Source organism: Octopus bimaculoides, chromosome 2, assembly GCF_001194135.2.
Source record: "Octopus bimaculoides isolate UCB-OBI-ISO-001 chromosome 2, ASM119413v2, whole genome shotgun sequence".
Lineage (NCBI taxonomy): Eukaryota > Metazoa > Mollusca > Cephalopoda > Octopoda > Octopodidae > Octopus > Octopus bimaculoides.
The window spans coordinates 27,978,531-27,994,045 of record NC_068982.1 but is presented as its reverse complement, the minus strand read 5'-3'; the positions used below and the strand labels follow the sequence as shown (position 1 = coordinate 27,994,045).

General features: G+C 36.5%; 1 protein-coding gene and 1 long non-coding RNA gene across 3 annotated transcripts in view; one reads left to right on the top strand and one right to left on the bottom strand.

Moving 5' to 3' along the window:
• The window catches only part of LOC128250606 (uncharacterized), a 57,832-nt gene extending 49,529 nt beyond the window's left edge, over nucleotides 1-8,303 (top strand). Inside the window, exon 2 of the long non-coding RNA XR_008266634.1 lies at nucleotides 7,635-8,303. This is a non-coding gene — a long non-coding RNA (uncharacterized LOC128250606). The remainder of the gene's footprint in view (nucleotides 1-7,634) is intronic.
• LOC106872738 (protein FAM81A) overlaps nucleotides 1-15,515 on the bottom strand; it is a 124,648-nt gene that overhangs the window by 65,542 nt on the left and 43,591 nt on the right. For both annotated transcript variants that reach the window (XM_052976000.1, XM_014919821.2), the window contains 2 exons: nucleotides 7,157-7,405; nucleotides 3,964-4,206 (listed from right to left, as the gene is read on the bottom strand). In XM_052976000.1, coding sequence (XP_052831960.1) covers nucleotides 3,964-4,206; nucleotides 7,157-7,405 — 492 coding nt within the window. The remainder of the gene's footprint in view (nucleotides 1-3,963; nucleotides 4,207-7,156; nucleotides 7,406-15,515) is intronic.

Sequence of the window (15,515 nt, the reverse complement as noted above, 5' to 3'; positions counted from 1 at the left end):
AACAACAACAACAACAACAACAACAACAACAACAACAACAACACGTTATGAAATTTATACATAAATATTTGCTTAAAATAACATATTTTTGCATTTATTTATTTAACAGTATTTAACAAATAGGTTTATTGTCAATTAAAAGAGTTCGATTAAAAAACATATATAAAATCAAATTGCCCATAAAAAGTATTTGCTGTCCATGGACCCCCTGTCTTGGTCTTGCAGACCCCCTGTGGTCCGTGGACCACAGTTTGAAAACCCCTGTGCTAAAGGAATCCAAATTTGTTAAAAATATATGCATTTTGTTTGTTTGATTGCAACAGAAGAGAAAGTCCATTATATGCAATAGAAGTAAGACTAAATGATAATGACCATCCAATGTATTATATTTAATGCCAAGTGAAGATGTGTGACTAAGTGGTTAAGGTATTCAAATCACAACCATGAGATTGAGAGTTTGATTCCCAGTGAAGTATTGTGTCCATGAGCAAAACACTTTATTTCATATTACTGCAGTCCACTCAGCTGACAAAAATGAGTAGTACCTGTATTTCAAAGGGCCAGTCTTGTCACATTCTGTGTCATGTCGAATCTCCCTGAGAACTACTTTAAAGGTAGATCTGTCTGTGGAGTGCTCAGCCATTTGCACGTTAATTTCATGAGTAGATCAATGGAACACCTTTGCTCTGATCAACTGGAACACTCATTGTTGTAACTGATGGAATGCCAGTTAACTTAATGTAAATACATCACTGAAAGGCAAATTTACTGTGGTATTTATCCAGAGATAACATCTCTTATGGATGTGTTTTGTGAAAAATGCAATATATATCAGAGGGAGACAAAAATTGTCCCAGCACTGTATTTGCATTAAGTATGATACACAAATGGCTAGAGAAGACAGTGAATGTAGCTAGTTGTTGCTGTCATCACTGTTGAGCCCCAGGTTGGCTCTGATCAAGCAAACCTATACTGAAGAGTATTCCAGTCATGATCATCTCTGTCTTTTCCCCAAACACAATGCATCCAGCCCAGAAGCACATTGTCTCTTATGCCCTTTTTTAAGAGGCTAGAGTATGATTTGAGGGTGACTTGGCTATAATATATAGCAAGCCAAGGGACAATGTACAGGTACTATAGTCAGCTCTTTGATAATTTTCAGTTATGACAAATAGGGAAACTTTGTTTTAACCAGATTATTATTCATTAAGTTTAGCAAATCAAAATAATTTTTCCATGAAATACTTGATTATTTTTTTCTTTTTTTACTCTTTTACTTGTTTTAGTCATTAAACTGTGGCCATGCTGGGGCACCAGTTTGAAGAAATTTAGTCAAATGAATTGACCACAGAAACTTATATTTTTTACAGCTTGGTACTTATTCTATCAGTTTCTTTCACTGAAACACTAAATTACAGGGATATCAACACACCAATACTGGTTGCCAAGTGGTGATGGAGGACAAGCACATGCATACACACACACACACACACACGTATGGGCTTCTTTCAGTTTATGTCTACAAAATCCACTCACAAGGCTTTGGTCAGCTTAAGGCTACACCAGAAGACACTTGCCTAGGATGCCATGCAGTGGGACTGAACATAAAACAATCTGGTCGGGAAGCAAACTTGCTACTATGTAGCCATGCCTGCGTCTACCCACATCTGTGCCTAGGTAGTATGTACTATTGGCTATGAATGTATCTAGCTTGTATATATTGTGTACAAAATCTTCATAATCATTTTGATACCAATCTGCTTGACAATGCCTCTGTTCTAAAATACAAACTTCCTGTTTTAGAGTTCCGAACACTACCTTGTAAATGATAAACTTATTTTACAAAATTCTTCATCATCTTTAAGATTAATTGAAACAAAGGTGGTGCGTTGTCAATTCGGCTTATTGGGACTCACACTTCTAAGCTACAGCTCTTAATATAATATTGATATTTTACTTAAGGTCACTTAGTTTAATTTTGAGAGTAGTTAATGTCTGGTGTAAATATATTCTGTATGTGTCCTGTTGTTTAGATGTTTATAGTATTGATTTCAAATTTTGGCACAAGGCCAGAATTTTAGAGGAAGAGGTAAGATGATTACATTGACCCCACTGGTACTTATTTCATCAAACCTGAAAGGATGAAAAACAAAGTGGACCTTGGTGGAATTTGACTCAGAACATAAAGACGTACAAAATGCTGCTAAGAATTTTGCCCAGTGTGCTAATGGTTCTGCCACCTTACCACCTTACATGTTCATAATATTGGTTTCAAATTTTGGCACAAGGCCAGTAATTTCAGGGGAGTGGGTTAGTCGATTACATCAACCTCAGTGCTTAATTGATAATTATTTAACTAATCCACGAAGTATAAAAGGCAAAGTCCACTTCAGAAGCATTTGAACTCATAACATACAGACTCACAAAGTGCTGCTTAGCATTTTGCTCGGTGTGCGAACAATTCTGCCAGCTCACTACCTTACATGTTTATGATATTAAGGGCATTGTTGGATAACCTCAATTATTTAAAGAGCAATAAACAAAAGAGCTTCTACATCATCTCTTGGCTTGTAAAGAATAGCAGTTAAATCTCTCACTGATTATACTTTATAACAGGTGCAGGAATAGTTGGGAATAATCTAAGAAGCTTGCTTTGCAACCACATAGTCTCAGGTTCAGCCTCATTGCATGGCACCTAGGGCAAGTATCTTCTATTTTAATCCTGGGTCAACCAATGCCCTGTAAGTGAATTTGGTAGATGAAAACTGTGTGGAAGCCTGTTATGATGAAAATGATATATACATACATATCATATATATATATATATATATATATATATATACACACACATACAAACATATACACACATACGTACATATCATATCATCATCATCATCATCATCATCATCATCATCATCATCGTTTAACGTCCACTTTCCATGCTACCATGGGTTGGACGATTTGACTGAGGACTGGCAAGCCAGAAGGCTGCACCAGGCTCCAATCTGATCTAGCAGAGTTTCTACAGCTGGATGCCCTTCCTAACACCAACCACTCCGAGAGTGTAGTGGGTGCATTTACGTGCCACTGGCACGAGGGCCAGTTAGAATGATTTTTTAACATGCCACCAGCACAAGTGCTAGAAGGCAATGCTAGCAACGACCACGCTCAAATGGTGCCATCTACAGGCCACTAGCACGGAAGCCAGACAGCTGCTCTGGCAATGAACACGCTCAACAGTGCTGCTAGTGCTCCACAGGTGCGGTGCCAGTCATTGAGTATGATTCAATTACAATTTCACTTGCCCCAACAGGTCTTCGCAAGCAGAGCTTAGTGTCCAATGAAGGAGAGGTTGGCATGGGTGCTAACACACACACACACACACACACACACATATATATATATATATATGTATATTTGTGTTAATGTAATTTTCTTTAACAAAGGAGGACCACATTGAATGATGTAATACTTTACACAATGTCTGTAAAAAAGAATGGGATTATTATAGCCAGAATTCTTTTAATCATAGATCTGCTAAGTCTGAGCTGACCTGCATTAAAACAACAATTCAAGATGCAGTCTATTGAATCACACCAGTAAATCAATCAAACATTTTACAGCAGCCTAAACAAATAAATGCAACTTAAGAGAAAATAATTAGTAAATGTAGTATCTGAACTACCTTGATATTAACCCATTAACAGTGAAATAAAATTTCATGACAGTTCCAGTAATAATGTTCAATGTCTACAAAAAAATAGAATTTGTATTTTCTACAAGTCACATTGTCTTAATAAACTTGACATATCTCAACAGAAAATAATTTCAGATATGATATTCCTCAACAAAAGATAGATTGGTATATAAAACTGCTTTCTGTGAAATGAAATTTTGAATGGATATCTCTGATTTCTGCAACAAAAGGGTTAATATTAAAAAAAAAAATTTTTTTAAACTTACCAAACGTTGAAGCTGGCCATTGTTTTCTTGTCTTACTGTGTTCATCAACGTCAAATCCAAATTTTTAACATCGTTTTCAATATTCCGAATTTGTGACTCCAATGAGGTTTTTATCTCTTCAAAGAGCATTTGAGTTTTTGTTTCTACATTTGATACATTTAAATTTGAATTTGCTTCAACAGTTTCAATATTCCTTTGATATGCAGTAGAGTTTTTATCGAGTTTGCCAGATACAGTAAGAAGCTATATATACATAATTGTGTGTATATATATGAAAAAGAAATGTTGAAATTAGATATTTCAAATTAAACTTAGGAAAATTTTTCAAATTGTTTAAAAAGAAGCATTAAAAAAAAAGTCAATTAGAAAACATTTCCATCATGTTTATTTCTGATATTTCCTGGCCAAAAATGAGACTATTAATGTTGATGCAGGAACTTAACATGATAATAAAGTTCTTTACGGTACATAAATGCACTTACTAATAATACAAAAGGTTATACTATTCATACTTCGAGCAGTTAACATGACTGGAACTCAGAGAAAGAGCAACATCAATCTGGAGCTACAACTTAAAAGATGGTATAAGCATACTCCTGAAACTTTAGCTCTGTTTTACTAAATCAGACTTTGTATTGATCATCATCATCATCATCATCATCATCATCGTTTAATGTCAGCTTTCCATGCTAGCATGGGTTGGACGATTTGACTGAGGACTGGTGAAACCGGATGGCAACACCAGGCTCCAATCTGATCTGGCAGAGTTTCTACAGCTGGATGCCCTTCCTAACGCCAACCACTCTGAGAGTGTAGTGGGAGCTTTTACGTGCCACCGGCACGAAGGCCAGTCAGGCTGCACTGGCAACGGCCATGCTCAAAATGGTGTATTTTATGTGCCACCCGCACAAGAGCCAGTCCAGGGGCACTGGCAACGATCTCGCTCAAATGTCTTTACACATGCCACTGGCACAAGTGCCAGGAAGGTGATGCTGGGCACAAGTGCGGCGACGCTGGGCACAAGTGCGGCGACGCTGGGCACAAGTGCGGCGACGCTGGGCACAAGTGCGGCGACGCTGGGCACAAGTGCGGCGATGCTGGGCACAAGTGCGGCGACGCTGGGCACAGATAACTTATATCTTTGTTAGAGTTTGTATTGATATAACTCTTATATCTTTGCCTTGGGTTTGGAAATTTATCTCTTTTGATACTGAACTCCCTGAAACTGTCCATGGTTTTACAGTACAAATTCCTTGTTTTTAAAATGATCTTAATTAAGATCTTCCATCAAAATTTAATGTTAATATATGCTTTAATAACAACAAAGTTACTTAATTTAATAAATTCTTTATTATTTACAAAATTAATTGAAACAAAGTGTATTTCAAGAGGAAGGAATATAAGAAAATGGGTTGAAACAATTAAAATCATCTTCATTTTATTAAACATGAGAATTTGTCTGCCTCTCACCCCTTTTCAATCCTCATAGCTGCTGCTGCTGCTGCCACCACCACTACCACACCATCACTACCACACCACTACCACTTGAGGAACACTACACCAAATTCAACATTTCAGTGATAAAAGCTGATGAACTAATTACACAAATACATGAGGACGTTCCTCATTTTTCTCTTTTTACAACTTTCTTTTTCTAAACTATACTTGCATAATTTTGAATAAATTATTGGAGACGCTAATGTTACAAATAAACAATCTTTCTAATTCCAAAATAAATATCTCCCAAGCCTTAAGTATGAGAATACATCCATCAAGTATTCAGGTATGTTGACTGAAGCAAGTAGAACAAAATATTCCAAATAAGGGTAAGTAATAAACTCATCCATCATCTTTGCACATATTGTTGCTAGGTAACTTCAGTCATCTCAGCATACATGAAGAAGATACAATACAAATGAAACTGATAAAATATGTGGGAGTGATCTATGGGATGTTCAGTAGACATACCATGGATTCGTTTAGTCTGTCAACAAATTGGTTGTACTTACAAGCATTGCCTGATTATGTTATAGTCTGGCTCTAATGTAACCAGACATTAGTTACTAGAGTACCAGTAGACTAGTATTTATTGCCTGGCCATCAACGTTGTACTCATTATGTAAATGAATTTGTACCTAAGCATATAAGTGTTTACATTTTAACAAACTGCTTTCAGCAACGATCATTGGCAAGTTCTGTAGAGAGGATGTAAGCAAATCCTGATGAATTATTAAATGTTTAATCTTCTTTATTTATCAAAAGAACACAACTTACAAAAGTAAACAGAAAAAAAAAAAACTGGTAATGTAAAAGTAAAAAAGAAAAGAAAACGAAAACAAAATCCTCATAATTGTTTTCATCATCATTTTAACATCCATTTTTCCCTGCTTGCATGAGTCAGATAGAATTCACCGAGGTAAAATTTCTAGTCAGATGTCCTTCCTTTCACCACCCACTCACCTGTTTCCTAGCAAGGGAATATTTCCCCATGACCAGACATGTTTTCACAGAATATTGGAGATGAATGACGCTGCTTGTATTTATTATCTGGCCATCTACCTTGTACCCATTGCGTAAATGAGTTTGTACCCAGGCACATAAGTAATTTATATTTCAACAAGCTGCCTTCAGCAACTATCATTATCAGTTCTGAAGGGAAATGTAAGCAAATTGTGATGAAAAGATGTCAGGACACAGAGAAACAACCATACACACAGATGCATGCACATACAGCTATGCACACACACACATACATACACACATAGATGCACACACAAAAATATGCTTCTTTCAGTTTCTGTCTACCAAATCCATTCATAAAGCTTTGGTCAGTCTGGAGTTATAATAGAAGACACTTGCCCAAGGTGTCATGCATTGGAGCTGAACCCCAAATCATCCATGTAGTTAGGAAACAAACTTCTTTACTATACACACACATGTCTGAACTATATAGCTTTTAACCCTTTAGCATTCAAATTATTCTGTCAAATGTAATGTTTATTGATATATGTTGCTTGGAATTAATTGTGCGTTATCTTATAGCTTTGAGAGGCAGGATCTAGCCAGTTTAAACCTAAAACAGGTAGAAAATTTTGGCCAGATATGGCCAGTTTACACACTAAAGGGTTAAATTACTGTAAATTATTTAATCAATTACAAAAGGTAGATTAGTAGTGAATGAAGAGTATTTTACCTTGTATTCCGTTTCATGACGTAGTTTCTCTAATTCTTTCTCTAAATTATTTACACAGTCAGTTTGGAATTTGATTGCATCATTACATTGTTTTTGAATCGAATTCAGCTTGGCAATTGAAGAATCACATCTCACAATACGAGCCTTCAGATCAGTTAAAGACTTGGCATGATGTATTTCTAATGATTTTATGGCTTTATTACTTTCTGATAAGGCATAGTCTCGAGAACTGATTTGTTTTTCCATCTTCTACAAGTATATAAGTAACAGGTTCAACATTAAAGTTTCTAACCAACAATTTCTGAAAATACTATTTCTTAATTTTGGTTTCATTTAAAATGCTACAGAGTGGGACTGAATCAAAACCCATGTGGTTAGAGAGCAAACTTTCAAGCCTACCCCAACACATGCTTACCTGTGCCAATGTATGTACATATGTATGTATATTCAATGTTTGTTTGGTCTTTTTTTTGACTAGGCTCAAGGTCAACTAACTCATGTAAGGAAGATCAAAATCAACAGAACCAAGAATTATGAATTCAGACAAATGAAAGATAAAGATGACAGTGGCGCTAGAAATGCAGCAAACTCAGAAACAAACAAAACGTAATTAAATACTCTAATTATAAATTATATAAGCACTCTTGGCTATGTTTGTTTCTACAGTCCTAATAATAGTTAATATTCTCTCAAAAGAGGGCAGTGAGCTGACAGAATGATTAGCATGCCAAGCAAAATTCTTAGTGGCATTTTGTCTCTCTCCACATTCTGAGTTCAAATTCCACCAAGGTTGACTTTGACTTTCATCCTTTCGAGGTTGATAAAATATGTACCAGCTGAGCACTGGGGTTAACATAATCAAGTAACTCCTTCTCCAAAGCTGCTGGCCTTGTGCTGAAATTTGAAACCAATATTTTCTCAAAAGACTCAAAACAAAATTTCATTATTTTTTTTTAAGAAATCTACAACAACCAGAAACAAATAATTAGTAGGAAAATTCTAAATTTCAATGCTTTTGTTTCTTAAAAAAGGATTAATATGTACATTGTAACAATAAACACAATATAACAATACAAGAGATTTTCATATGAAACACTGTTCCACGTCATTGTTCCAAAGATCAAATAAAGTCAGCAGTAAAATGTTATTTGTTTATTTATTTGTCATTTATTTATTTATTTGTCATTTATTGTTATCCTTTTCCATGTGACTGAGTGATAGCATGAAAGATAAAAGAAAAATAAATGTGGATGAATAAAGTAATAAAATGTCCTCAAATATTCCACTGTTAGATGACACGATCTTATTAGAATATGAATAGACAAAAGAACAATCAGTTTTAAAACTTCTGCAACTCTACATTTGTTAGTACCCTCCAACCCCACACCCACATGCATATCCATTAGGATGATGCAAAATAACTTATCATTTCAAAAACTTGAAGACACCTAATTTTATTTAATTTAGTGCAAAAACTCAACATGCAAAATTTCAGCACAATTGAAGACATTTTAGAGGTTGCTACCATCCACTGAACATTTTGTATATGGTTATTTTTCAGTTTATATTTATTGTACATTTTCTGTCTCCTTGCCATCTTCTACCGTCCTGACATACAACTGTTTAAGAGATTCAAAGCAAAGTGGGTGGAAATTGACGAGAACAATTACCAAACAACAACAGATGACCCTAACATTGCAGAGAAAATCTGATGCTGAAGAAATCATTCAATTTGCTCAAGCAGCCTCATGATGACTACAAGAAATTGCCTGAGATAATGCTCATTTTCCTCAGTAGTACCCCCAAGTCAGGAATCAGCTTTAAAGCACCTGGAGCTTATCACAGAGCACAATCGATGACCAAGCTAATTTACTGCATTAAAATTTGGATGCTTAGATCTCAGTTTAAACTAACTGAGAGAGAGAAAAAGGACTGAGAGATGTTTGCTGCTTTTCAGCTGCAATATACATCAGATCATGGTACCTAGCATCCAAAAGTTCATGCGCCCCCACCCCATTCAGATTTGCATTTTGTGCAAAGTCTGCAGCTCTACACGCAAAAGGATGACAAAATATCAAGTGATGCACTCAATAAGTTTTTGAGACATTTGTGGTACCTCTCTGAGGAACCTGTGGCACTTGCATTTTTTGATTCAGCTGCTTTGCATGAAACAAAAAACAAAATTAAGCATGCTCTGCAGAAACCAGTTGACTCAAAACCGAGTAAATGAGCATCAATAAATCCTGAATCAGCTGGTCAGAAACAACTGCAGGTTTTCGTCACTGCCAACACAAAAAGATTCTTTGAAATCCTAGAAGTGCCTTGCACCTTTCTTGAAAAAGATGCTGAAGAATGGAATGATGATGAAAGTTATGCGAATGCAAAAGATATCGCATTTGGACTCAAAATGGTAAGGTAAACGAGATTGTGGAAAGAGGTGTACGACTGATGGAGGAATGCAACAAACTGATAACCAATGATGAAGAAGCAATACCTTCTTCAAATTGTTAAAAGTTACAGGACATCACTCTCAAACAAAAACAAGAAAACATTACTCTTGCTTCACAAAAAACAAAAATAAACTTAGATACATGGTTATGATGTGCCTACAGGGGAAACTTCCACAAAAAAAAAAGTTAACACGCTATACACTGCACCTCGTTACATACTAAAACCTAGAATGTCATCGATTTTTTTTCAAACTAGGTTAACTAGGTACATATCAAACTGGTTTTGGCAAAAATATCAACAAAACAATATTTTTGAGCACAAACTGATATACATTTATTTTTAAAACTTGGTAGCAACCTCTAATTTTCTCGTTTTCAACCCCAAATTTCGCATACAATGCTTTCTTAGGAATATGAATAAAATAGGAGGGTGTCTCCCTGAAAATTGAAAAAAAAAATTTTTACCCCTTTTTTGCATCACCCTAATATACATATATATATATATATATATATATATATATATATATAATGCCAGCAGAAGGAAAAAAGCACCCAGTACATCATACTGTGAAGTGGTCGGTGTTAAGAAGGGCATCAAGCCATAGAAAGAATGCAAAGCTAACATGGAGCACAATGCAGCCGTGTGACTCACTGGATCCTGTGAAAATGTCCAACTCATTGCAGCTTGGAAAGCAGACATTAAATGATGATGATGGCAATACAACAACGACAACAACGACGATGACAAGGAGAGTTGTCACCGACAAAGATTTTCGTTTCATATAAATATATTGAGGACAGATCTGCTGTTAGAGAATATTCAACATAAGTAGGCTATAAGTAATACAGTAGCAAACAATTGTTTAGATCTTAATCTTGAACAAAGTAAGTTTCTTGTTCAGTTGGTCCATCTCATGTCACATCCACTTGAGATTCCAGCTTTTTGCCACAATGTCCCCAGAATTCACAAATCACTTAAAACTGTGTTCTAGATTTCACAACTACCCACAACATACCGCAACCTAAATTACAATTTCAATTCAAACAGAATGTGTGTGTGTGTGTGTGTGCATGCAAGCACACACACACAAGCATATAAATGCTGACTGTTCCTTTTTGTCAGAAGAATACCATCCCTTCATCATCATCATTTAACTTTCCATGCTGACATGGGATGAGGAGTTTGACAGGAGTTGTCAAGCCAAATGATTGTCTATTCTTGCATGGTTTCTTCAAAGTTGTTTTACAAAATTCTTCATTAATTTATTTAAAGGCAACATATTTCAACAAAAATATAATAAAAAAAAAGAGTTAATATATTAGAAACTGGAAGTACCAATCCCAGTACCAAAGCAGCAGAATTTTTAGAATGTCAGACAGGATACTTTGTTTCTGTTCTGGATGTGTTCTGACCAACAATGTTTGTGACCACAATGGTGCCAAACTGTATTAGTATTGTCTTTCCTTTGCACAATATCACTGTTGTTGAGAGGAGTGACTTGCACTCGTAGGCAATAGTTGGTCTACTCAACCCCATTGGGCCTTGGAGAGGAACTTCCAAGGTGCTGACACTCAAATTGGCTGTGAAACATGACAAAGGCCATTAACTTTAGAGACACAACTACAACACAGTACAGTCACATACAAATCTATAAAATTACAATCTTTCTGTCTGGTCTGAAGAACTGCAAAACAAACTGAATAGCTCAATAACACAGATCCACGTGACAGGAAACAAAATAATAAAGAACACTTGGTTTTATATATACATCAAGTGTTTCGCCTACATGCTCCAGTCAATCATAGCTACTTCACAGATGACATTTTAGTGTAAGGGTGGACATAAAATTGCAACAATATATATTTTTGGAACACTAAAATTCAACAGAGCATGGAAATTGAGCATATAAAACTGCAACGCATAAATCTATGGGCGTGTGTTGTTTTTTTTTTATGGGAAAGGAGAGGGTGATAAAGAGTGGGAGTGGAATTTGAAAGAAGAAAGAGAAAATAAAGAAAAAAAAACTTAAAAAAAGGAAAGAGAAATCATTTGAACTGATTTGAAAAAAAATATTTTAAATATTTTTGTTAACATATAGGCACAGGCATGACTGTATGAAGAAGCTTGCTTCCCAACAAAATGGTTCCAGGTCCTGTCCCAGTGTGTGGCACCTTGGGAAAGTGTTTTCCACTATAGCCTCAGGCCGACTAAAGCCTTGTGAGTGGATTTGGTAGACAGAAACTGTAAAAAGCCTGTCATATATACATATATTATCATCATCATCGTTGTTGTTTAATGTCCGCTTTCCATGCTGGCATGGGTTGGATAGTTTGACTGAGGACTGACAAGCCAGAAGGCTGTACCAGGCTCCAATCTGATCTGGCAAGGTTTCTACAGCTGGATGCCCTTCTTAATGCCAACCACTCCAAGAGTGTAGTGGGTGCTTTTTACGTACCACCAGCATGGGAGCCAGTCAGGCGGCACTTGCAACAACCATGCTCGAATGGTGCTTTTTATATGCAACCGGCATGGGTACCAGTCAGGTAGTACTGGCATTGGCCATGACAATGACTTCACTTGACTCAACAGGTCTTCACAAGCACAGTTTATTGCCCAATGATTGAAGGGTACTCTTAAATGGGCTGGTTATGCTGCACGGGAATAGGTCACAGCCATGGTTTCACTTGGCTTGCCAAGTCTTCTCACACACAGCATATCTCCAAAGTCTCAGTCACTCATCATCGCCTCCATGAGGCCTGACATTTGAAGGTCATGCTTTACCACCCGACCCCCAGGTCTTCCTGGATCTACCTTCCACAGGTTCCTTCTACTGCTAGGGTGTGACACTTTTTTACACAGCTATCCTCATCCATACACAGCACATGATCATACTAGTGCACTCATCTCTCTTGCTTCTCTCTTATGCTTCTTATGTCCAACTTTTCTCTCAGGGCGCTTACACTCTGTCATGTATACATACTGACATTACACATCTAGCAGAGCATACTAGCTTCATTTCTTGCAAGCTTACATATGTCCTCAGCAGTCACGGCCCATGTTTCACTGCCGTGTAGCATGGCTGTTTGCACACATGCGTCATACAATCTACCTTTTACTCTGACCAAGAGGCCCTTTGTCACCAGCAGAGGTAGGAGCTCTCTGAACTTTGCCCAGGCTATTCTTATTCTAGCAGCTACACTTTCAGCGCACCTTCCCTCGCTACTAACTTGGTCATCTAGGTAACGGAAGCTATCAACTACTTCTAGTTCTTCCCCCTGGCATGTAACGGAAGCTGTTTTCTGCACATTCAAATTTGACTTTACATAGTAAGCTCAAAAAGGAAGAATAAGCCATCAAGGTCAACTGTGTCCTTACTCCTTCAGAGGTTGATTAAATAAAGAACCAGTCAAAGAACAGGATCAATAACAGTTGCTTTTCTCCAAATTTGAGGCTTTTCTACCCAATATAAGAAATCAATAACTAAATTCTATATATTTTCACTATGATTGCCAACAACAATGAAATTGCTAAATTCATTCTCGTTTATCATTAGTTAAATCCTAATTCAAGCTACAATTTTAATCAGAACGCAAAAAAATGCTACATACACAGTTGCTATCTAGAAAGCTTTGTCATGCATCCTTCATGTCAGGGATGAATTAATCAGATATTAAAATCTACAACTTGAACTGTTTGGCAAATAAGATATCAAATAACTATAAGTGTCAGGCTAATATTATACTAAAGTAAAAGATATATATATATATATATTATAAAAAATCCAATAAGCAATCAGCTTTAATCTAGAATTACAACTGACTGCCTTATACTATATTCTCACACAACAACTGATAAATTATATCAGAACACTAGCTTATTCTTCTTCAAGAAACAATCATTTACATGCTTAAAACAAATATATATATACGTGGTCTGATGAATAAGTATCTGGACTGTTGCCATAGTAACAAAGCTAGAGCACACAGAGTAAAGCCGTTTGGCACAGATTGACCTTCAACTCTGCTGTGCATGGGCACTAAGTTTTAATGTTCTAGTTCACTTCCACTGTTTACAGCAGTGCATGAAAGGAAGGTGTCTAGGGTGTGTTCATCACACTGAACATGACAGAAAGTTGAGCAGAGAATCTGCATCAAATTTTGTCAAAAGCTTGAAGATACCTGCTCAGAGGCCTGTGCAAAGTTTGCAAAAAGTTTTCATTGTTCTCGACACCATTAAGGAGATTTTGTGCAACTGAAACCCAAGTGTCTTTTTGGTCAGCAGAAAGCAGTTTTGGCACAAACTTGGCAGACATGCATCTCATACCCAAATCTTCAGTGATAATAGACTGAACTGAACTGTAACTAATCTGCACATCATTTGATAACTCATGGATGGTGATTTGACGATCTCCTTTCACAGCTGCAAGCACATCTGCAATGTTTTTTTCAGTTCTGCTGGTTGCAAGTCACCCAGAACGTTTGTCAATATCTACATTTTTATGGCCATCTTGGAAACGTCTGAACCACTCGTACACTTGTGTGTGACTCATACTCTCTTCACCATACACTTTCTGCAACTTTGCATAGGCCTCTGAGCAGGTGTCACCATGACAACTTTCTTTGTCGTGGTCAATGCAGCGATCATGTTACTTCGAAGCACTGCTGTAAACAGCAGAAGTGAGCTGGAATGTTAAAACTTAGTGCACATGCATGGCAGAGATTAAGGTTAATCTGTGCCAAGCAGCTTCCATCAGCATACTTTAACTTCGTTATTATGGCAACTGTCCGGATACTTATTGATCAGACCTTGTGTGTGTGTGTGTGTGTGTGTATATATATATATATATATATATATATATATATATATATATATCACCATCATCATCGTTTAACGTCCGCTTTCCATGCTAGCATGGGTTGGACGATTTGACTGAAGACTGCTGAACCAGATGGCTACACCAGGCTCCAATCTGATTTGGCAGAGTTTCAACAGCTGGATGCCCTTCCTAACACCAACCACTCCGAGAGTGTAGTGGGTGCTTTTACGTCGAATTTATATATCATCATCATCATCATTATTTAACATCCATTTTCCATTCTGGCATGGGTTGGATGGTTTGATAGGAGCTGGTAAGGTCAAGGGCTGTGGCAGGCTCCATTTTCTTTTCTGGCAGAGTTTCTATGGCTGGATGTCCTTCCTAATGCCAACCATTTTACAGAGTGTATTGGATGTTTTTTATGAGGCATCAGCACCAGTGCTGTTAACATGACACAATATGTGTGTGTGTGTGTATACAAGGTGGTATCAAAAAGTTCCAGAACTAGTAATCTATGTATATAAAAATGAGAATGTGTGTCTGTCTGTCTGTCTGTGTGAATCCCTAAAACTCGAGAACTACGCAACCAATTTCATTCAAATTTTACAGATGCCTTACTTAGGGTTACAGTTGTGTTTTAGTCAAAAAAAATTTTAACTTCTTGCAGAGTTCGAGCCCACAGCAACATAATATCTCCTCCACTATTTAAGTATTACATGTCAAAAGTGAAACAAAAACACTCATGTCAAATACTTTCACTTTAAAAATGAAACTATTCTACTAACTGAAACAATCACATTTCGATACTGTAATGACAGATACTTTCAGAGAGAGAGAGAAAGAGAGAAAGAGAGAAAGTGAGAAAGAGAGAGAGAGAGAGATGTATATGTATACATACAGATGTATATGTACACATTATTCCACTAACTGAAACAATCACATTTCGATACTGTAATGACAGATACTTTCAGAGAAAGAGAGAAAGAGAGAGAAAGAGAGAAAGAGAGAAAGAGAGAGAAAGAGATGTAAATGTATACATATACATGTATATGTACACGTATATGCATAGATATATATATATAGATATAGATC